Source organism: Pongo pygmaeus, chromosome 10 (assembly GCF_028885625.2).
Source record: "Pongo pygmaeus isolate AG05252 chromosome 10, NHGRI_mPonPyg2-v2.0_pri, whole genome shotgun sequence".
Taxonomy (NCBI): Eukaryota; Metazoa; Chordata; class Mammalia; order Primates; family Hominidae; genus Pongo; species Pongo pygmaeus.
Window position 1 is genome coordinate 21354939 of NC_072383.2, and position 24161 is coordinate 21379099.

At 34.9% G+C, this 24161-nt stretch overlaps 1 protein-coding gene across 2 annotated transcripts in view; it reads left to right on the forward strand.

Moving 5' to 3' along the window:
* Positions 1–24161, forward strand: part of LOC129010613 (solute carrier organic anion transporter family member 1B3) — a 103224-nt gene that overhangs the window by 48582 nt on the left and 30481 nt on the right. For both annotated transcript variants that reach the window (XM_054445101.2, XM_054445102.2), the window contains 7 exons: positions 1043–1189; positions 1387–1485; positions 12868–13110; positions 15405–15569; positions 17057–17252; positions 18440–18605; positions 21017–21201. In XM_054445101.2, the coding sequence (XP_054301076.1) occupies positions 1043–1189; positions 1387–1485; positions 12868–13110; positions 15405–15569; positions 17057–17252; positions 18440–18605; positions 21017–21201 (1201 nt within the window). The remainder of the gene's footprint in view (positions 1–1042; positions 1190–1386; positions 1486–12867; positions 13111–15404; positions 15570–17056; positions 17253–18439; positions 18606–21016; positions 21202–24161) is intronic.

The window sequence follows — 24161 nt, forward strand, 5'->3', positions numbered from 1 at the left end:
GAAACCCGCCACCCATGTGGAGGTCTGACTTCTATAGGCGGTTTCCACAGGGCAAATGAGAGGACTTAAGTCTGCATAAATTTGTGTACATATGAGTTGTCCTAGAATAAATCTCCTAGTGTACAAGTGGATTATTGTATATACCAAGGGCATTTAGAAGTAGATAAGAAAAAAGAACAAATTTAGTAGGAAATTTGCAAAGAACATACACATTTAAAATAAAAAAGCAGAAAGTGGTAGAAATATGTGAATAATATAACTTTCTCTTTATAAAGATGCAAAATGTTAAGGCATTTGAAGACTTTGTAACTATTAAAACACAATAATATAATTGTAATTTTAACCCCAAAATTTAATAAAAATAAATGAAGTGGAGGAAAAAAATGATTTCAAGTTTTCTGTATTGCTGGGAGAGTATAAATTTGAAAGTCTTTCTGGAGATTAATTTTCAATACATATTAAAGAACAAAAATATACTTGCCTACTTTCTTGATTAATCTTAAGGAAATCATCAGTAATGTTCACGAGGACATTTCATAATCACAGCCATGACATCTGTGTTTAACAGAATAAAAATAAATATATTTTGTAACGACAAAAGAAGAGATTGTTTAACCAAATTAGGAAACTATTATTCAACACACTACTATGCAGTAATTAAAATTTTAATATAGAAGAACTCTTAACAACATGGGGAAATTGTGACAATATAGTGATAATTGTATATACACCTTAAAAATAACCTGGATTTTTAAATATGTAATGTACATAATGAATATTATGCATATTTTGTGCACTAAAAATGCAGAAGATCCAGAATAACATTTGCAATGATCTTCTGTGTGTAGTGTAATTATAGAAAATTTTTACTTGTTTTCTTGGTGCCCTTCCTTATTTTCAAACTTTGTAAAGTGAATATGAATCACTTGTAATTAGGAAAGAAACAAATAAAAATGGAAAAATGAAGGATTTAAAGTAATTAAATTTCTAATAGGAATGTTAAAATTAATGTTTAAAGTAAAACACTTTCTTGTCTCGATAGATTGTGTAAAGGAATCTGGGTCACACATGTGGATCTATGTCTTCATGGGGAATATGCTTCGTGGTATAGGGGAAACCCCCATAGTACCATTGGGGATTTCATACATTGATGATTTTGCAAAAGAAGGACATTCTTCCTTGTATGTAGGTAACGTACAGAATATATTAAACTTCATGATTACATTCCCTGGATCTACCCTTGAAATAATAATGTCATTAGTTTTTTATTTTACCTATTAGAAAAATATTTGCAGAAGTGTATTGTATAATATTACTTTTAAAAACATGTTAAATGAAAACCAAGTATTTGTGACATCTGATTAAATTGTTTTGTAATACTTACAGGTAGTTTGAATGCAATAGGAATGATTGGTCCAGTCATTGGCTTTGCACTGGGATCTCTGTTTGCTAAAATGTACGTGGATATTGGATATGTAGATCTGAGTAAGTACAATCAGAACAAGGTACCATGATAGTGTCTTTTAAGTGCAGGACACCGTTCTTCCAAAGAATTAAATTTAGTCTTTCAATAGTTCTTTGTTTACTGTTTTTCAAGAGTTACAAGTAGGAAATAAATCCATTAATAGTCAGAATAAAAAAGAAATTTAGCTCCGGTTTGTACTTCGCTTTTACAACTAAGTGTAAAAAGAGATTTTTAACAAATTTATTTTAGATTACTTGATCCAAAATAACCAAACTTTCCCTTTCCCAAAACTGACTGGCCCAGTCAAGTAAATTTTATTTTTCAGTTGATGGTGACTTGGATGTTGATGTGTAGAACTTGGATGTTGATGTGTAGAACTCAGATGTTGATGTTTGCTTTGCGATAGCCTCCTTGTGGCTGCTGCATTGACTTACGGCAGAGGTGGGTTAAGAGAGGCCATAGTGCACTTTGGTTGTGGTCATTTTTCCTGGTTCTCACTGACGGCTTGGCCTATGGGAACATTTAATGAGTGCTTATAGAACAAATGAATGAAGGAGAGGACGTATAAATAAAATTTATGACTTTTGTCTTTACTCTTAGAGCATGCTTTATTTCTCCTCTCATAGAAGAATGAGAGTCAATGTTGTAATATCTGCCTCGACTTCAGGCCCTCCTTCCTACAGATATACCTTCACCATGTCCACGTTTATCTTTTTTTAACCCATACTTATGAAAAAGTATTTATCTTTAGCTAATATTAGTAGATCCAACTGGGGTTTAGATTTCCTCTTTCTGCCTCTCCTCCATCTGCACCCTCTCTTTTCCTCAGCAAACACACTCAAGTCTCTCCCATCTATCTACACCTATACATTTTTATATCCCCAAACAACTTTCCAATGATTAACTGTTTCTCAATTTATCTTCAAAGCCAAGTAACTAGAAAAACATCATCTAACATAAGTGTCTCACCTTTTCATCTCCCATGTACTTCTCATCCACTATAATCTGCTTTACCACTAATAAAACACAATCAACTTCTGTGTAATTTACTAATTGTAGTGGATATTTTTCTATAATTTGTTTTAATGGATATTTCTACTACTTGTTCCATTTTTTTTCTTCTTAGATTTTTTTTTTAAATAAGTACCTAAAACTCAACTTGTCAAAAGCTGGTCTCATCGTCTGATTTCCAAACCCACTTTGTTTCCTATATTCCCTCTCTTGATGAATATCTGTACCTTAATTCAATGACTGACTGAATTACTATGCCCTGTAATCTCACACTTCCCTTTATATAAAATTGGAAAAACTTTTCTCTCTTTTTTATTTTTATAGTTCTCAAAGTCTCTTTCAACATGTGACTTTTCTCATGTAACCCTTACTTCATCATTTCCATTGGTCTCAAATTCGGTGCTCCTATTAATCATCAAAAGCATGCCTTTATTGTAGCACTTCTCACAACAATCTATAAATATTTGCATACTTACCCACCATCTCTCTGAGAACATGACAGAATTGTGTCTGTGTTAGCATATAATAACTCATCAGGGTTTGTGAATAAACAAATATGATTTTCTATCTCTTGAGGACTTAGATAGATCACTCCAAAGAGACCAAAGGATTCATTCCAAGATGGAATAGCCATTATTGTAGGCCAACAAATCATAAAGTGTTTTCTATTATAAAATTAAGGCAAGTACCTGATGATATGTTTTATATCTTCCATGTTAGACGTGTGGCTTAGTGTAGCTACACATTATGTACATCATTTTTACTCATTTGCTCTATTTTAATCATTGCTTTTAACACTGAGTACAAAATAAGTGTTGAAGGTCTTTAGGATAGTAGTTTTGTAGCCTCTCTATTCAGAAATAAGCACACCATTTTAGAATTCATGGTGATTCAACTTCTACCCCTGACTGTTAAGACCTTATCACATCTTCTCTTATTCTGTGAGAAGCATGAAGTGAACTTATGATAAAGTATACTTTGGTAAATTTTAATTCCTGCAGGAGCCAAAGACATAACATAAATGAGTAAAGAGTATCAAGGGCAGGAAATTAGGGTATGATGGTTAGAATGGGGAGAGTTGTTGCTGGTGCACTACTCTCCCCATACACCCCAAAACTCATGTGCTCCCCAGCTCTGGTATATACTTTTCATACAGAATTTTGGGACCAGCATTAATAAGGCTTTCTGACTGGTTTTCCAGAGAATCCAGGAACCAAGATTTTAATGTGGAATTTTCCAATTTTTAAGATTGCATGTGAGCCACAGGAAACACTAGCAGGACATATCTAACTTGGTTACGACCTTTAGTTCCTATGTATAGACCAGTGAAAGAACCGAAAACAGTCATCAAAATTACATTTCTGGCAGGTGATAAACACTTAGCATGTATAATGGAGTTACTGATTTAACTAGTCATGTCCTGAAGTCTGCCTGAGTTGTTGATTATGAAACAATATGATCACATAAATCAATTTTAAAACCAGATCAGTCCATACTAGAAAATAATACATTTCTAAATAGTTTTAAATCAAGTCAATATTTTTTCATGTCAATGATTTTTCTTATAGATCAGAGTAATGGCATCAGTTAAGTTTGCTACAAACTTCTATGGTGTGTGTGTTTCCGTGTGTGTACGCTTTCTTAATTTTTATTATTTTTATTTTACTGAGATAAGAACAATTAAAATGGACTCTACCTCCCCAAAATACAATTGAACCTTGAACAGCACAGGTTTGAACTGTGCAGGTCCACTTATACATAGTTTTTTTGATAAATGTATTGGAAATATTTTTCGAGATTTGTGACGACATGAAAAACCTTGCAGATAAACTAGGCAGCTTAGAAATACAGAAAAAGTTAAGAGAAAATTAGTTATATTGTGAATACATAAAATATATGTAAATATTATTTTATAATTTACTACAATAAAATATGTACAAATCTATTATTAAAAGTTAAAATTTATTAAACTTTACACAGAGAAACTCTTATAGACCTTATATGATGCCATTCCCAGTCACAGTATTAAATCATAACTGCATAAAATTAACTGTAGTGCCTACTTCACTGCTGCAAAAATTCCGTAACCATCTCCTGTTGCTACTGCAGTAAGCTCAAGTATTGAGAGTATTTATTTAAAATGCCATGTGTCATTCATCATCTCCATGTGAGTAGTTTTCATCACTCTCCAGTAAGTGATGAATCACAGTAAAAAGTGAACCCTTGTGTTTTCTGCGTATTTTTCATCGTGTTTAGTACTGTAACATCAACCTTAAGTAACACTGTGTGAGAGCCATATGAAGTACCACTAGTGATGCTGGAAGTGCTCCCAGAAGCAAAGAAAAGTCATAACATTATAAGAAAATGTTGAATTGTTTAATATGTACTGTAGAATGAGCTCTGCAGCTGGCCACTGTTTCAATATAAATGTATCCAGTACAAGGACCATTGTAAAACAGAAACAAAAACCCACACTCACAGAAAAATGGATCAACATGAAGCCTCACTGCAGCTACAACATTGAGCACATAAACCTGTCCTTTTAGTGAAATAGCTTTTTATATCATATTGAAGACTCAACTTTTATGTAGATGCAAGATTGCTATCAGAAAGGCATACCTGTAGACTCGAAACATGATTCAAGAAAAAGTGAATTCATTATATGACAACTTAAAGCAAAAGGAAAGTGAATGATTTAAAGCTGGAGAACTTCATGCCACTAATGGATAATTTAAAAATTTTCGAAAGAGGTTTGCCTCAAAAAAGTGTCAATATAACAGAAGCAGCTTCTGCCACTTAGGAGATAACAGAAAAGTTCTAAATGGCATAAAGAAAGTCATTGAGGAGAAAGGACATCTGCCTGAACAGGTTTTTAATTAGATGAAAGTTCCCTATTCTGGAAAAAAATGCCACAAAGTACACTTATTAATAAGGAAGACACGTGAGCACCAGGATTTAAGGCAGGAAGGGATAGGCTAACTCTAATGTTCTATGCAAATGTAGTGGGGTTTAGGATCAGAACTGTTCTTACCTATACAACTGCTAATCTCTAAGCCTTGAAGGGGAAATAATAAAAAACAGTTGTTAGTCTTTTGGTTGTACGACAAGAAGGCCTGAACAATAATAACTTTTTTCTGAAAAGTTATGATAGTTTCTTTCCATGCTTTGTTCCTGAAGACAGGAAGTACCTTGGCAGGAAGGGTTTACCTTTTAAAGTCCTTTTGATAATTGGCAATGCTCTTGGTCATCCAGAACCTCATGAGTTGAATACTGAAGGTGCTGAAGTGGTCTGCTTTACCCCAAACGCAATGTCTCCAATTCACCCTCTAGATGTGGGGTCCTAAGGACATTTAAGGCTCATTATACATGTTACCCTATAGAAAGGATTGTAAATACTGTGGAAGAGAACCCCAATAGAGAGAACATTATAAAAGTCTGAAAGGATTACACCGTTGAAGTTGTCATCATTGTTATGTATAAAGCCACAAAAGCCATCAAACAGGAAACAAATTTCTACTGGAGAAAACTGTCCAAATGTTGTGCATAGCTTCATGGAATTCATAACCATTCAAGAAAATTATGAAGAGATTGTGGATATGGCCAAAAAAAAAAGGTGTGGAGTGAAGAATTTCAAGACATGGATCTTGGAGACATTCAAGAGGTAACAGGCACATCGGAGGAATCAACAGAAGACAACTTGATAGAGATAAATGCTTCTGAACCAATGTCAGATGATGAAGAAGACATAGAAGAAGCAGTGACAGAAACAAATTGACATCAGACAGTCTGGCAGAAGCATTCTGATTACTCAAGACTGTTTTGATGTATTTTACAATGTGGAAGCTTCTGTAATGTGGGCACTGAAATGAAAGCAAACAGTGGAAGAAGGATTGGTATCATATAGAAACATTTTTAGAGAAATGATAAAACAACAAAGTCAAATAGAAATTATGATGTATTTCTGTAAAGCCACACTGTGTGTACCTGTCTTTCCTGTAGAAATTATTATGTATTTCTGTAAAGCCACACTGTGTGTACCTGCCTTTCCTGCCTTTCTTGCCTTTCTTTTTACCTCCTCCACTGCCTCTGCCTCTACTACCCTAGAGAAAGCAAGAACAATGCCTCCCCTTCCTCCTCCTCCACCTATTCAATGTGAAGAGATGAGGATGAAAAGCTTTATGATGACCCACTTCCACTTAATGAATAGTAAACACATTTCCTTGTGATTTTCTAAATGTCATTTTCTCCTGCTTACTTTATAGAAAGAATACAGTTTATAATACATACAGCATGCAAAATATATGTTGACTGTTTATGCTTTTGGTAAGAATTCTGGCCAACTATTAGTGCTAAAAAAGCACTTGATAAAATTCAACATCCCTTCATAATAAAAGCACTCAAAAATCTGGGGATAGAAGGAACATACCTACCCAAATATATCTACAGATTCAAGTTAAGTTTTTGGGGAACCAAAAGTTATACACAGATTGTCAACTGTGTGGGGGGTCAGCCACCCTAAATCCCATGTTATTCAAAGGTCAGCTGTACAATACAGTATTATTAACTACAGCACAATGTTGTACAGCAGATCTCTAGAGCTTACTCATCTTGTATAAATGAAACTTTTTATACCCATTGACTGGGAACTCCCTATTTCCCCTTTCCCACAACCACTGGAAATCACCATTCTACTTTCTGCTTTCATGAGTTGGACTCTTTCGTATGCCTCACATAAATGTAATCATTCAGTATTTGTTCTGTGACTGGCTTATTTCACTTAGCACAACGTTGGCAAAGTTCATCCATGTTATCACATATTTCAGGATGTCCTTTCTGTTTAAGGGTGAATAATATTCCATTATATGTATATATCACATTTTCTTTATTTATTCGTCTCTCTGTAGATATTAGGTTGTTTTCACATTTACACTGTTGTGAAGAGTCCTGCAATGAACATGCAAGTACAAATATCTCTGTGAGATCCTGATTTTATTTTGGATATACACCTAGAAGTGAGGTTGCTCCATCATATGGTAGTTCTATATTTAATTTTTCGAGGAAACTTCATACTTTTTTTTTATACCGGGTGCACGATTTTGCATTCTACCAACAGTGTATAAGTGTTCAAATATCTCCACATCTATGCCAACACTTTTCTCATTCTTTATTTTTTGATAATAGCCATCCTAATGGGTGTATGGTGATATGTAATTGTGCTTTTGATTTGCATTATTATGATAATAAGTGATGTTGGATATCTTTTTATATACCTGTTGTTCATTTCTATATCTTCTTGGAGAAATTTCTATTCAGGTCCTTCACCTATTTTTAAATCAGGCAATTATATTTTTTTTTGCTGTGGAGTTGTAGGAATTTTTTGTAAATTTTAGAAATTAACACCTTATCACATATATGCTTTATGAATATTTTCTCTTATTCCGTGTGTTGCCTTTTCACTCTGTTGATTATTTCTTTTGCTGGGCGGAAGCTTTTTAGTTTGACCAGTTCCATTTGTCTAATTTTGCTTTTATTGCCTGTGCTTTTGGTGGTACATCCATGAAATTATTGTCAAGACAAATGTAATGAAATTCTTTCTCTAAGTTTTATTCTAAGAATTTTATAGTTTCTAGTTTTAAATTTTAGTCTTCAACATAGTCTGAGTTTATTTTTTCAGTATATATGAGATAAGAGTATAACATCATTTTCTTGTATGTGAATATCCAGTTTTCTCAACACCATTTATCAGAGAAACAGTTATTTCACTATCGTGGACCCTTGTCAAAGATCAGATGACTGTATACACACAGATTTCTCTGGGCTTTGTATTCCATTCTATTGGTCTATATATCTATCTTTATGCCAGTACTGTAATGTATTAATTACTTTAGCTTTGACATATATTTGTAATCAGGAAGTGTGAGCCATCACCTTTGTTCTTTCTCAAGGTTGCTTTGGCTATTTGCGGTCGTTTGTTGGTTTCATATGAATTTGAATCTGTGGATATATTTGGGTAGGTATGTTCCTTCTATTCCCAGATTTTTGAGGGCTTTTATTATGAAGGGATGTTGAATTTTATCAAGTGCTTTTTTAGCATCAATTGAAAAGATCATATGATTTTTACCTTTCATTCTGTTTACATAATGTATCAGATTTATTGATTTGCATATGTTGAACTAACCTTGGATCCCAGGATAAATCCCACTTGGTCATGATGAAGGATCATTCTAATGTATTGTTGAATTTAGTTTGTCACTATTTTGTTGAGGATATTTGCATCAATATTCATCAGAGAAATTGGCCTGTAGTTTTCTTTTTTTGATGTGTGTTTGTTTGATTTTGGTATCAGGGTAATATTGGCCTCACAGAATGAGTTTGGAAATATTCCCTGCTCCTCCATTTTTTGGAATGGTTTGAATAGTATTGGCATTAATTATTTCAGTCTCTTTGTTAAATTATCTGATAGTTTCTGAATTCCTTCTCTGTGTTATCTTGAATTTCTCTGAATTTCTTCAGAACAGCTATGTTGAATTCTCTGTTTGAAAGATTACATATGTCTGTTTCACCAGGATTGTTCCCTGGTGCCTTATTTAATTTGTTTGGTGAGGTCATGTTTTCCTGGCTCATCTTAGTGCTTATGTTATTCATCAGTGTCTGGGCATTGATGACTTAGGTATTTATTGTAGTCTTTGTTGTCTGGGTTTGTTTTTACCCATCCTTCTCCACTAGGCTTTTTAGGTATATGAAGGGACTTTGGCCACAACCTCAATAATACTGTGGTTTTTACAGTCTTAGAGAGGTGTACTGCCTTGGTGGCCTTGGAAAGTATATGGAAGAATTCTCTGGATTATTAGGCAGAGACTCTTGTTCTCTTCCCCTACTTTCTCCAAAGCAAATGTAGTCTTGCTCTTTCTGTGCTGAGCTGCCAGGAACTGGGGGTTCACTGATGCAAGCAAGCATCCCTATGGCCCCCCCACCACTGAGACTGTCCTGGGTAAGACCTGAAGCCAGCACAGCACTGGGTCTTGCCCAAGGCCCTCTTTAACTACTGTCGGGCTACCATCTATGTTAACTCAAGCTCAAGGGCTTTACAATCAGTAGTTGGCCAAGCCAGCCAGGTTTGTGTCCTTCCTTTCAATGCAGTGAGTTCCCCTAGGCCTCAGGCTGGCCTACAGATGCTGTCTGAGAGCCAAGGATTGGAGCAAAAAACCGTAGCAATTTACCTATAATAGATATTTACTCTACTGTGGCTACGCTGGCACCCAAACCACAGCACAAAGTTCTTCTTGCTCTTCTCTCCCCTTGCCACAGGCAGATGAGCCTCTCCCTGTGTCCACCACCACCACAGGCCCAAGGAAGATTCTGCCAGGCCACCACCCATGTTCAATTAAAGCTCTAGGGCTCTTCAGTCAGTTTATTATGAATGCTGCCGGTTCTCAGAGACTCATCCTTCAGGGCAGTGGGTCTCTTAGTCCAGGACTAGGCTATCGGGCAGCATTTCTAGACTTGCCTCTGGCCCAGGGCAGGTCTAGAAATGCTTTCTAAGAGCTTAGTCCTGGACTCAGGGACCCCAAAAGCCTTCTTGTTGCTCTGTTGTACTGTAGCTGAGCTGCTACCTAAGGTGCAAGACAAAGTTGGCTTTATTATTCCACCACTTCTCTTAAACAGAAGGAGTCTTTCACCATAATCACCACAGCTGGGATTGTGCTTGGTCACGCCTGAAGTCAGCAAATCTCAGAGCCCAAGGCCCACAGTGCATTACTTTGGTACCGCTGCTGGTTATTTAGGGCCTGAGGGCTCTTTAGTCAACTGATGATAAATGCTGCCAGAAGTGGGTCCTTCCCTTCAAGGCAGTGGATTCCTTTTTGGCCCAGGATGTGCCTAGAAATGTTGTCCATGAGTTAGGGCCTCAAAACTCTGCCTGGTGCCCTATTTTACTGTGGCTGAGCTGGTATTAGAAAAAATATTTTGCAATCTATGCCTTAGAAAAAAAGAATCACCTCTCCAACTCTTCATGGACTGGCCTTATTGTAGGAGAAAACCTTCATCAATCAGCCCAGCCATATCTTCTTGGGCCTTTCAAATTTTCATGGTCGTCCAAACTTCTATGTTTGTCTTAGGATCCCCCAGGTATCTAGAGTATGCAGGGTCTTATCAGCACCTTTACACATTTGAGACAGAAGACAGTCCTTAGTCAACTCTTAGGAAAGTTTGAATATTTGGCATGCTGTCCAATTCTTTCCCTTCCCATGGGGAATTTGGAAGCTGAGATTTCTTACCTCATCACTCTGCTTATATGTAGGGGCAGGAGGAACTTGGAAAGTGCCCATGTGCTAGTTTAAATCATCATTTTTGTGTTCTTTGTAGCACCCAGAGGCCAAGTGTATGCCTAACCTAAAGACAAGGAAGACAAAATACCTTTCCTTGATAGAACTCAGAAAAGATGAAATATTATATATGTGGTCCAAATCTTTGCTTCCCCATGGAGGACCTGAGACCTGGGATATTGTTGTTGTTTTTGTTTTTGTTTGTTTTTGCCTGCTCACTCTGCACTAACCTGGGGGCAGGATCTGTGATAAATGTCCACATACTGGCTCATCTTTATTCTCGGTAGTTCCCAGGTGTCTGGCATATACTGGGTCCTGTCAGTACTTCGAGACAGATGAGATAGAAGCCAATCTATTGGGTAGCAGTTGGAAAGGTTGAAATGTTGAATGTGCAGTCCAGCCCTTTCTCTCCCCAAGGATAAGCTGGGAGCATTTTTTAAAAATTTTTTTACTTTAAGTTCCAGGATGCATGTGCAGAATGTACAGGTTTGTTACATAGGTAAACATGTGCAATAGTGGTTTGCTGCACCTATCAACCCATCACCTAGGTATTAAGTCCTACATGCATTAGCTATTTGTCCGGATGCTCTCCCTCCTTCTGCCCCCATGACAGGCCCCAGTGTGTATTGTTCCCCTCTTTGTGTTTATGTCTTCTCAGTGTTCAGCTCCTACTTGTAAGTGAGAACATGCAATGTTTGATTTTCTGTTCCTGTGTTAGTTTGCTGAGGATAATGGCTTTCAGCTTCATACATGTCCCTGCAAAGAACATTATCTCCTTCCTTTCCATGGCTGCATAGTATTCCATGGTGTATATGTACCACATTTTCTTTATACAGTCTATCATTGATGGGTATTTGGGTTGGTTCCATGATTTTGCTATTGTGAATAATGCTGCAATAAACATACATGTGCATGTACCTTTATAATAGAATGATTTATATTCCTTTGCGTATATACCCAATAAAGGGATTGCTGGATCAAATGGCATTTCTGGTTCTAGATCCTTGAAGAATTGCCACGATTTTTGTTTTTTTCTTTTTCTCCCACACATTCACTCTGTGGTAAGCTGGAGGGAAGAGCTGTGTCAAGTGTTCACATGCCAGTTTAAACTGCTAGTTTTTCCCAATTGTAAGGTATAATACTGAGGAGGAGAATGGCAAGAGGATGTCTCCAATTATCTTACTGGTTTTTATGTATCTGGTTTTGCACTTTCCTGATGTATAGCAATCTCTCAGTTAGTTTCTGTATTTCTCACAAATGAAATTGATCTGAATATTACTGTTGAATCAGTATGTTCATGGAGAAAAAGGTATCTGTGCTTCTTATTCTGGTATCTTGCTGGTATCTGATGGATGCATTTCTATTACTTAAACTGTATATTTTCTACCTACTAAAATAACTCATTGACATTTGAGATATAGCATTTACACATTACTCTTATACATACTTTAAGGGAAATATAGTTGAAATGGTTAAATGATTTCTAACATTTAGAGTCCGATATTTCTGGATTACTCTTAAACTCAGATTTTCATTTTGCATAGTTTTTCATCCTCTGTGCTGTCTGGAGAGTTGCAAATGCAGGTTCCTGGGTAGTTAGGGTGCTGTGGATGGAAGCTCCCTTATTGTCTCTAAGTATTTTTTGCCAGCTGCTTAAATTTTATTTCTGATGCTTTCTTGACCTCATCAGATGATTCCAACATTTTCAGACAACAGTGAGGATTCATATTTCTTCCATGAATAGTTATTAAATGGTCTGAGGAGTTAAACGTCCAATGATGACAGCTGTCCAGTCATGAAATCTGAAAAGCCACCAAGTGCACACAAGATCAGGCAATGTGAACAGTGTCATGACTGATTCCTGGACAATAGCAATTGCAAGATGTCATCAACCTAGTTTCAGAGATAACAAAATATGAAAAGAAAAAAATAGTGTTTTAGAATTGAAAGAAGACATTTGGTTTACTTTCTTCATCTATGGAGGACTGCAATCATTATCATTATTTCCCAGAACCTACTGTATTTCAAAACGATTTTTGACTGGCTTCTTCTAACTGTTTCTCCTAGGCACTATCAGAATAACTCCTAAAGACTCTCGTTGGGTTGGAGCTTGGTGGCTTGGTTTCCTTGTGTCTGGACTATTTTCCATTATTTCTTCCATACCATTTTTTTTCTTGCCGCGAAATCCAAATAAACCACAAAAAGAAAGAAAAATTTCACTATCATTGCATGTGCTGAAAACAAATGATGATAGAAATCAAACAGCTAATTTGACCAACCAAGGAAAAAATGTTACAAAAAATGTGACTGGTAAGTATTTAACATTCATTGTCAACTTAGAATTGTTAATCTCAATGAAACGGAGAAGTGAGTAAAAAAAATAAAGTATACTCAAATCATCTAGAGTTAGCTTTCTTCTCTGCTAAATTTAGCTGAATTATTTTTTCTAAAACTCCTATTAAAATTAACAAATATGTCTTGAGTACATAAAAAGGGGAAGAGGATTAGGTTTCTGCTCTTTAGAAGAGAGAAACCAATCGAAGCCTACAAACATCTGTTGCTTATAAGCCGAAGAGTACATATTCATTTTAATATAGTATAAACTGTGAGGGTTTAAAGGATTATAATATTTCATTCATTTATTTATTAACAAATGATACCAGCCATCATACTATTCCCTGGTAATAGAACATTGCCTTTATTTTTTGAGAACCTAGTGGATGATATTAAGAAGTATATAGATCACTGTAATAAAGTATCTTAAGTACTATGGTAGGTTATATTTAACTATTCTCAGTGTAGAGATGAAATAAGGAGAAGGAAGTCAGGAGAGGAGTCTGTCTAGGTAATTAGAGTAAGATTATTTTTCTTGGTAATTAAAATTATATCATTAGATTAATTTTTATATATGAATTAAAATTATATATATATAATATATAATCTTACCTAAGTATTCAAAAATGAAGTGAAAAGCAACATCAGTAATTAAGATATTTGGAGTCAATAATGTGAATTAGGATTCTTTACCACTTGATAGTGGTGCCTCTTTCGAATATAAGCCATATGGCCTAATGGAGTACCATTGAGAAGCAGTAATCAAGAGAATGATCTGGCAGCCATCAGAGCAAGATATATCAAATGGTAAGGTATTGACAGCAGTTTTCAGATTAGGGAGAAATGGTGAAGTAGTAAAACCTGAAGCAGTGCAGCCAACACCTAAACCCTTGGCACTTTTTAAAGTTTTCATTGAAGTAAACTTATAAACTTTCCAAAGTAACCCATGTTCTTTCTCTCATCAGTTCTTTCACTTACCTTTTTTTGTTGTTGTTGTTATTTTCTCCTCTCCACCACACTAACCCAGGAGCAATGGGATGGATGCTGGAGCCTTGTGTATTCACTCATGAGAGTGGATTGCTCAATTTCAGCTGCGTTGGTAGCTTGAAATTGTCCATGGTAGGATAACTTACCATCATGTATTACCATGGAAATTGAAAAATATCACAAATCGGGTTTGTTTCCCAATGAATCTGTTGTTAAACATTTACCAGCACATCATTGATAAGTTTTTGTAGTTTAACATGCATACTAAAAATAGCTTATCAAGGATTTTTTATTTTGTCTACGCTATGTTTCTACTTTAATCAAATCCATAACAATTGATGAAATTTTTTTTTTTTTTGAGACAGAGTCTCACTCTGCCACCCAGGCTGAAGTGCAGTGGTGCAATCTTGGCTCACTGCAACCTCCACCTCCCAGGTTCAAGCAATTCTCCTGCCTCAGCCTCCCGAGTAGCTGAGTCTACAGGCACACACCACCATGCCCAGCTAATTTTTTGTATTTTAGTAGAGGCAGAGTTTCACCGTGTTGGTCAGGCTGGTCTGGAACTCCTGAGCTGAGACAATCCACCTGCCTTGGCCTCCCAAAGTGCTGGGATTACAGGCGTGAGCCACCACGCCCAGCCAATTAATGGATTTTCTAAACCTATAAGGACCAGGGTTGACTGTGAGCCCAAAAAGAATAAAGAAGATAATAAGGTGCAAAAAAAGGGGCAACTGTAAACACTTTCTATATTATGAACTTTTTTTTTTTTAAGGGTAGTGATGTGAATAGTAAAGCGAATTTTAATTAGGTGCCCATTAGGAATGGTTAAAATACTAAGTACCTATAGTCAGAAAAAAAATTAGATTTATTCCATATATTCTTGAGTAGAACTAAGACTAATTGATTAGAAAGCAAAGAAAATTTCAGTTCATTACAAAGACAACATGTAAACAATGAGAACTGTTCAAAAGTTGAGCAAATTGCTCTCAAGTAGTGTAATGTCACTTGAATTGTTTGTTGAGCCATTTTTTAATGGATCAACATTATAGTGAGTTATGATTGTATAGAAGTTCAGTTTAGATGACATCTGAGTTCCTATTACCTCAAAAATTTAACAATTTGGTTAATTCACATGTTCCATTTATTTTGAGCAAAGGTCACGACTCTCTTAGAAAGCCTCACAAATCATTTGTAACTTTGAGTCTTATATAACTTATATTTACAAAATTCAGATATTAATATGTATTTTATTATTGAAATATGTTATTTTTATAACTCTATAGGTTTTTTCCAGTCTTTGAAAAGCATCCTTACCAATCCCCTGTATGTTATATTTCTGCTTTTGACATTGTTACAAGTAAGCAGCTTTATTGGTTCTTTTACTTACATCTTTAAATATATGGAGCAACAGTATGGTCAGTCTGCATCTCAGGCTAACTTTTTGTTGGGTAAGACATATTTTTTACCTGTTTGCTTGATAAATGAAACACTGCTGAGTACTTGTGTTCCAAGTCACATTTTATTATGAAGGTGATTTTATATTTTACTAAATGTAATCTTATTATGTCTCAAACTTTACAAGATTTCTCCATCTTGTGATATCATTGTTGTTCCGCATTTGAAGTTGCATCTCACGTTAGGTGAATTTAATTCTATAGGTGAAATTCACCTAATTCTATAGGTGAAATTCTAAAGAAAAAAAATTGCTTGTGAATAAAACATTTAGACGTGGTATCTGCATAATTGGATCTTATAATATAGTACTGAGATCCTGAGACAAACCCTTTTATAATATAACCATTATAATCCTATAATTCATGGACTGAAATAAGGCCTCGGCTACTTACAAAAGACATAATATTAATGTTTTCAGAAGGAGAATCAATTTAAATACATTACAAAATATGCATGATTCAAAACAAATAGCATGTTTTAGAGAGATTTATTTTGCTACAATACCTATTTTCAAAGTCATATTGAGACCTTCTCATTAAGGAAAGGTTATCTTATATCCCTTTTCCCACAACTCCAGTATTGTAGAAACCTTTTAGAAATTTGATAAGTATTTGATGAGTTAAACAATGTATCAGATGGTATGTATCTAGGTCATATGTACATAGGAAAGTAATAATTAGAAAATGAATGTGCTGAAGCATTGGAACAGGCTTCTGGATGGTCTCCCTGTTGAACTGACAGATTTAAACTTAAAAGATTCAGTTTTGACTCCCAATAACCTGGCTTGAATTTTTTGTTAGAGGAATCTTCACCTTTAATACCACTTACAGGACTGTGAAATGGAAAAAATGTAACAGGGATCAGTCATTTTTAATCCTGTATGTAGACATTTTTATCATATCACGGTATATATGTCTTTTATGAATAATAAAGAGATATTAATTCAAGAATTTAATTCTAAAGCCGTGGGCAAAATTGGAGTGAGTAACTGAGGATTGAAACTCTGTTTTGAGAGATGTAAAGGATTTTTTAGATGGTAGGATAGAAATCTCAGAAGAAGAAAGATTTTGTTTGTTGTTGTTGATTGCCAGAAAAAAAGAAAGCTCCTCATAGAAATAACCTTTTTAGACACATAAATATTCTTAGCCACTGCCTTTTGCTTGTGAGGAAGCCAAGCCCTCATAATTGGCCAAAATAAATTATTTTTGTCTCTCATGTGGGTATACTTGTCCCTTACCTCCACCCTAGTGTGCCACCCTTCTCTTTTTTTTTTGAGATGGTGTCTTGCTCTGTTGCCCAGGCTGGAGTGCCGTGGTGCGATCTCGGCTCACTGCAAGCTCCACCTCCCAGGTTCACCACCCTTCTCTTAAAGAAATAAGAATGGGTGAATTTGGTTGATATACACTGTGTTTTATATATAAAGACATCAGAAAAACCATATTTGTATAATTATAGCTTTTTTCTCTTCTTTTATTTCTAGGAATCATAACCATTCCTACAGTTGCAACTGGAATGTTTTTAGGAGGATTTATCATTAAAAAATTCAAATTGTCTTTAGTTGGAATTGCCAAATTTTCATTTCTTACTTCGATGATATCCTTCTTGTTTCAACTTCTGTATTTCCCTCTAATCTGTGAAAGCAAATCAGTTGCCGGCCTAACCTTGACCTATGATGGGTTTGTATATATTGCTATATAAATTGTGTAATATGTTAACCATCGAATTAAAAGATTATGTGCAAGTAAAATAAGGTAGAAAACAATTGTAATTAAACTTTATTTTAATTGAGAGAAATTTCAATTTTCAAATTCTTAAAATGTCCATTTCCTAAGACAATAAAAATTTGTTTTATTCCTTCCTTAAGGAAAAGCAACATAGGTTGAAATAATAAAACCTATAATTTCTGGGTAATTAAAATGAGTAGTAGACACTTTTACCCCAATTTTATAGATGGGAAAGTGAGATTTAGAGAAACACACAGACACAAATTTGAGGTATTAGAGGTATCAGATGTCATTAAATAAAATTATTCATAATGTATTTTCTAAATTATCAATCTACTTATTTTTCTTAAATTCTATACTCATTTGAAAATATTTTATAAATCCTTAATAATTATCATATCTTTGCGAAACAAATAACTTAAAATCTTTAAGCTTAAACATTATGCAAATAACATATTTTATAATTTTAGTCATAAAACTATATCTTATAATTCATAACTACATTATAAAGTAAATCAGTATAAACAATATTATAGTTTTATTCAGAAAATATGCAGAGATTTTTTATCCTTTTTCAACTAATTCTATTATTCTTGATTTTTTATTCCTCAGGTTCGGTTTTAACTACATTGAAATCTTTTTTTATGTAGTTAAAATATAGATTGTAAAATTCAACAACGTTAACTAACATGCATAGATTCAGAGGATTTTAAAGTGAGCTTAGAGAAACCTCAATTTAATGCCATTACCTCCCTGAAGAGAAACTGAATCTCAGAAAAATGAAGTTACTTATATAATGTAAAGTTTCATTGATAGAATGATGAAGACCTCTTGTCTAAGTCTTATATAACCTCTTTTATTTCTTTTTAAAGTTTTACTTTTTCTAGGTCATAAGTCATGTCTTGGTAAAGAAGGAGAGTTAAAAGTCAATAAGCATTGCAAAAATTGCCATTTTGACATCAGCAAATTAAATTTCTCTATCTAATTAAAGGAAAACCCTTTCTCTTATTTCTCTTCTCTTTTCCTCTTCTCTTCCTCCTCCTCTATTTCCCCTCTCCTTATCCCCTTGTCTCCCTCTTCTGCTCCTTCTCTACTTCCTCTTTCTCTTTTTTTGATATATTTCTATCATATATTTTCAGAAATAATTCAGTGGCATCTCATGTAGATGTACCACTTTCGTATTGCAACTCAGAGTGCAATTGTGATGAAAGTCAGTGGGAACCAGTCTGTGGGAACAATGGAATAACTTACCTGTCACCTTGTCTAGCAGGATGCAAATCCTCAAGTGGTATTAAAAAGCATACAGTGAGTATTAGTTTTTGCTTTTTCTCCTCTCCTTAATCAAAATCACAGATTTGATTTAATAATTACTTATCAAATCTTCCTATAACTAAGGTCTCCAATAAAAAGATAAAACAAAAAGATTCCAGTATTATCTGTCCTCGTGATAGCTGTGAAGTATAAACAAAGCTTCATATAAAACTCTGCTTAGGACACAATCAGACTTCTCTGTTACTTGAATTCTAACTAGAGATTACCCACTTTTTTTCTTGAGATTTTAAGAATATGACCTGTTAGAATTTGAATGCATTTAGGGTCTCTAAGAAGCATCTAATTTGACTAAAGCACATGATTTTTATTATTTGTAATTACTTTACCCTTCGGAAGTCAGGGGAAAGTTCAGAGTTAGCCTGATGTCAGCACAACCTGCTTTACGAGAACAACAATCTATTTGCATTTTAATATATACATCCTGATAAGTTTAGCTAGGGACTCACTGTGGCCTTGGACTTTCCAAGAAATGAGTCAAGTCTTCATGTTCACTTGAATTCCCTATTCTTGATTTCCTATTTTGACGTTCCCAAAGCTGGCACTTCTTTTACTCAGTATAATTTAGTATCCTACTCGCTGATTGCCAACATATCCATTGGAAATTCCATTTCTTTCTTAACTCAAAGGCTTTTTTTTTTTTCCATGTGACACATATCCTGTTTTTCCCAATATCCTGGGTAACTCCCAATGATTGGAAATTAGGTATGCTGTTCCCCATACCTACAATCAATTCAACATCTCACAAGTTGCATAACTATTTTTCAGGCCCTTTCCCTATTACCAACATTAGCAATATAGTCAGCTGCGATTATGACTCTCTACCACAGTCTTCCACGCTTCAATTCTAAACATTTTCTATCTTTCCCTTGCCCAATATCCTACCAATGTATTATTAAACGGCATGGAGAAATTTGAAGAATAAAGCATCCTAGTTTCCTTGAAGATAGGCTACAACTTTAATAAACTTGCACATTTGTGGCCCGAAGACTATACTTAAAAGCCCACAATCTCATATTCATCGGCTATAGTATCTCTCAGTAAGGGTACCCCATTTAATCCCTGGTCTTGTGTTGTCCAGTAGTGAAGACCTGAAAGAGACACGATATTAGTATCCTAAAGAGAGCTCTGTCTGCATGGAGACATCATCTTAATATTGGCAATGGCTATACCATGTGGGGGCTACTGCAAAGTTCCTTTACTAAATCCTCAGTAAAATTGTTAAAATAATGTTGTCTGTATCAAAATTGGGTTTCATTGGCCAATGTGCTTGCTCCATAAAAGATTCCTCCATATTATTCCTATTGAAAAAAATAAAAGGAAAAAAGGAATCTTTCTTGAACCATATAAGTATGGATTTAAATTCTTTTTTTTTTTTTTTTTTTTTGAGTTGGAGTCTCGCCCTGTCACCCAGGCTGGAGTGCAATGGCATGTTCTCGGCTCACTACAACCTTCACCTCCTGGGTTCAAGCAATTCTCCTGCCTCAGCCTCTCAAGTAGCTGGGATTACAGGTGCACACCACCAAACCCGGCTAACTTTTTTTTATCTTTAGTAGAGATGGGGTTTCACCATGTTGACCAGGCTGGTCTCAAACTCCTGACCTCATGATCCGCCTGCCTCAGCCTCCCAAAGTGCTGGGATTACAGGTGTGAGTGACCATGCCTGGCCAATTCTTCTACAAGTTCTCTTTCAGTAAATAGTCTTTAGCAGTAGTAGGTTCAAGATGAACTTAAATCTTTAGCCTAGAATCAGAGCAGAATTTATTAAAGCCACCTAACCACATACACTGCCTGCCTGATGAAATCTCTAAAATCACTTGTTCCTAATATTCCTCTTCTGTATTCTAACCATTAGCCAGCACATTCTTTTATGTTAAACCTTTCTGGTAATAATATACTATATCTTATCACCTGCCATTATGATCTTGAATGTTGCTTTTGCCTGCTTAAATAGAATTCTGGCACCCCTGCCTGGCTCTATTTCCCCTGCACTCTGTCCCATTTTCATGAGTGGCTAGATTTTGTCCCTTTTCAGACTGCTACATTTTCTGGATTCTTTTGGTAGTTCTTTCCCAGAGTAAGTCCCTAATACTTAGAACCTGACAAAGAGAGTAACAATGTGTATTTTAGAAAGAAAATGTGGGTGGAAGAGAAATATTTTAAATAATGTATATTAACGAAAAGATTATATACAGAATTTCATACACTAATTTCTTAAATTCCTAAATTCAGGGAGCTATTTTGCCTTTCACTATTAAGCAACTATATTTTTATAACATTTTTTAAACTGTAAATAGTTTGAGACTTCTTTAAATATAATGGAATGTATTCATAGCCCTGTTGTATTTGGCAAATGTATTTGTTAATATTTCAAAAACTATTTTTAGGTGTTTTATAACTGTAGTTGTGTGGAAGTAACTGGTCTCCAGAAGAGAAATTACTCAGCGCACTTGGGTGAATGCCCAAGAGATAATGCTTGTACAAGGAAATTTTTCATCTATGTTGCAATTCAAGTCATAAACTCTTTGTTCTCTGCAACAGGAGGTACCGCATTTATCTTGTTGACTGTGAAGTAAGTGTGATGCTGTTAAACATTGTCATGTATATTAGACTAAAACACACCTAATGATAGGCATATTTTTCTGTATTTTGAGCTCAAATTCATATTTTATCAATTTTTAATTCTTTGAGAATGCATTTTCTTAAAATTATTTTGATCTTTCAATGCCATCTTTAATAATTTTTGTTTCTAATACTTCCATTGTCAAATCTAGGCTCTGTACTTTCTTCTCTTAATAAAAATCTTAAGGCACACACTGATTGACAATTGCCTTGATTGTAGAAGAATCTTTGTGTGACTGTAAAAGAACTTTTAATTTTGAGTTGCATTGCATCCTAATGAGCCAGTTAGCGTAAATCGTCTGTTGATTTCATTGAAAGAAAACATTTAGCAACCAGGTATAAATATAAACTTCAATTTGTAATGAAATTCTAATGCTTTCAATTCACCCACAGCATGGCTTTTGACCTGGTATCTCATGATACCCTTGTAGGGCATAAGAAAAATATGTATAAATAATTCATTCCTTTTTTCACTTATTAGACAGTTATTTAGACAGCATATGATGTTTGATGAAGAATATTTCCTGGTACGTAAAACCAATAAGGTACTTGTTATCTGACAGCTTAGAAAATGACAAGACTGATGTGAGACAAATAAATATAAAAATAAACACATAATTACAAATTGCTGTTTGTCTTAATAAGGAAAAAGACTGCCAATTAAAGGAATAAAAAGAGAAACTAAATTTAGGATTAAAGTAAGGGGATGTGAGGGGAAAGACTCCCAGAGTACATCTCAAAAGAAGTGACATTATATCTAAGGATGTAAAGAAAAAGCCAAATGAAGGGCTTTCAGGGAGAGGGTCTAGGTGCTGTTTCCTTAAGACAGGAAAGAGCTAGAATTTTTGAGGAATGAAAAGAAGCCAGTTTATTGGAACACACTGAGTGAGAGGGGTATGGCAGATGATGTTTGGAGAGTTAGCGGGGAAGCAGAATGTGTGCCCTACTGGCCAAAATAAGCACTCAATCACCTAAAACGGGAAACATGTAAAGACATGCATGTAGATCTTAAAAATATACATGATAAGTAGAGTGACCTGGGGTAACACCTAATTGTACTTCTAAAACCTACTAGTTGATTGTAAGTTCATGGCCAGCCAACAGCATGACATGATAGAAAAAAAAAAAAGCAACCAGCAATGTGTTTTAACTTTTGTTAACATGAATATAAACCTGTAAACTAAGTCAGTTTACAGTTGTTAAATTTTCACCCTGCCTGCAAATTTTATTAAATTTCATACTGTAAATATTCCACTAGTATAGCTTCATCTTAATATAAAATGTCAATTCAGAAGAAGCCTTCTATATTTCCAAATTACAGATTCATTAACTTATAAAAATTCACTTCAGAATTTCATACTAGTTTACATCTCAACATGTTTTAGCTTCTTAAGTGAAACCTTTTCATGAGAAAAGGAGAGTTTTAAAAACATTGTTCCATCCTTGATGATAGTTACATTTTATCTGAATAAAAAGTGATTAAATCAACATTACCACTTATCAAAGCATTTATTAATTTCTCACCTGACTTTGATTTCCTTTGAAGAAAAGTTTTCTGAAGCTGACTGGAGAATAAAAATATAAACTTCATTTTATTAATGATTTTCTAATGCTTACATCATAAGGCTATTGCTAAAACTAGACTCAGCAGGAGTGTAGACATTTACTCATACAATACATATTCATTATGTGTGTCAGCCACAAATCCATGCACCGAGGATGCAAATGTGAACGAAAATGATAAAACTTCGTTAGCATCCAGTGGGGATAGGGAACGGGGAGTGAATGTATACAGAAGAACTAATAAACAAATAAGCAAGTAAATATGTAAAACAGGGTAAATGTGAAGCACTAGAAAGAAAAATAAATCAGAGTCAGAAAATAGAAAAAGTGGGGATAGGTAAGAGACACTAGTTCAGATATTGTGAAAGTTATATGACAAGAGGCCTAAATGAAGAGATGAAGAGAGAAGCTACAAGCCATGCTAAATGAGGACAGGAAAGGAACAAACTAGGCAAGGTAGAGCAAAGACAAAGGCCCTTGTGTGGAGCATACTTGATACATACAAGGTTAGAAAAAAGTGTGTGAGGGAGAGAGAGGTAAGGAGTACAATGACAGAGCTAGCGTGATCCAGATTATATTGTTCACAGGAAAGGCTTTGGAGCTTATTCTAAGTGTGTTCAGAAGCCCCAGAGGGTTTAAGCGTTAGTATTACCTAATGCTTAAGGCTTACCTAATGAGATCACTCTGTGCATGACTTGTGTTTTTGGAAGACAAGAATGAAATCAGGGAAAACAAAAGGCTATGATCGTTCTTCACAATGAGGTATTATTGAGCATGGTTATGATAAAGGAAGTGGGAAGATATTTGTGCTTCATTCTTTGTTTTGTTTTGTTTTCTAAGGCAAAGCCAATATGATTTGCTGGTTGATTGAATGTGGCATGTGAGAAAGATAATTTAAGGATGATCCCAAGGTTCTGGCCTGAGCTCTGGAAAGATGGTGATACTATTGAACAAAAAGGGAAATACTAAGGAAGGGTAGTTTGGAGGAAGTGGAAAAGCAAAATTTCTTATATCCCTGTAAAACTGAGCTGCCTGTTAGGTATCTACCAACAATGCCATATGTAGAATCCACCATTCAGGAAAATCATTAAAGCCATAGACACAAATCTTAGAGTTAGCAATATACAGATGCTATTTAAATCCAGTGCCACATTGAGATTTTCTAGGGACTGGGTACAGATAAAAACTACATCCTAGGAACAACAGGCACTCTAACTTTAGAGATTAATAATAGAAGGAGAAGACACTAAAGGAAACTGAGGAGGTCCCATGAGTTATGAGGAAAACTGGGAAAGGATCATGTCCTTGAAGCACAGTGAAGAATATATGAAGCAGTAGTGAATAAAG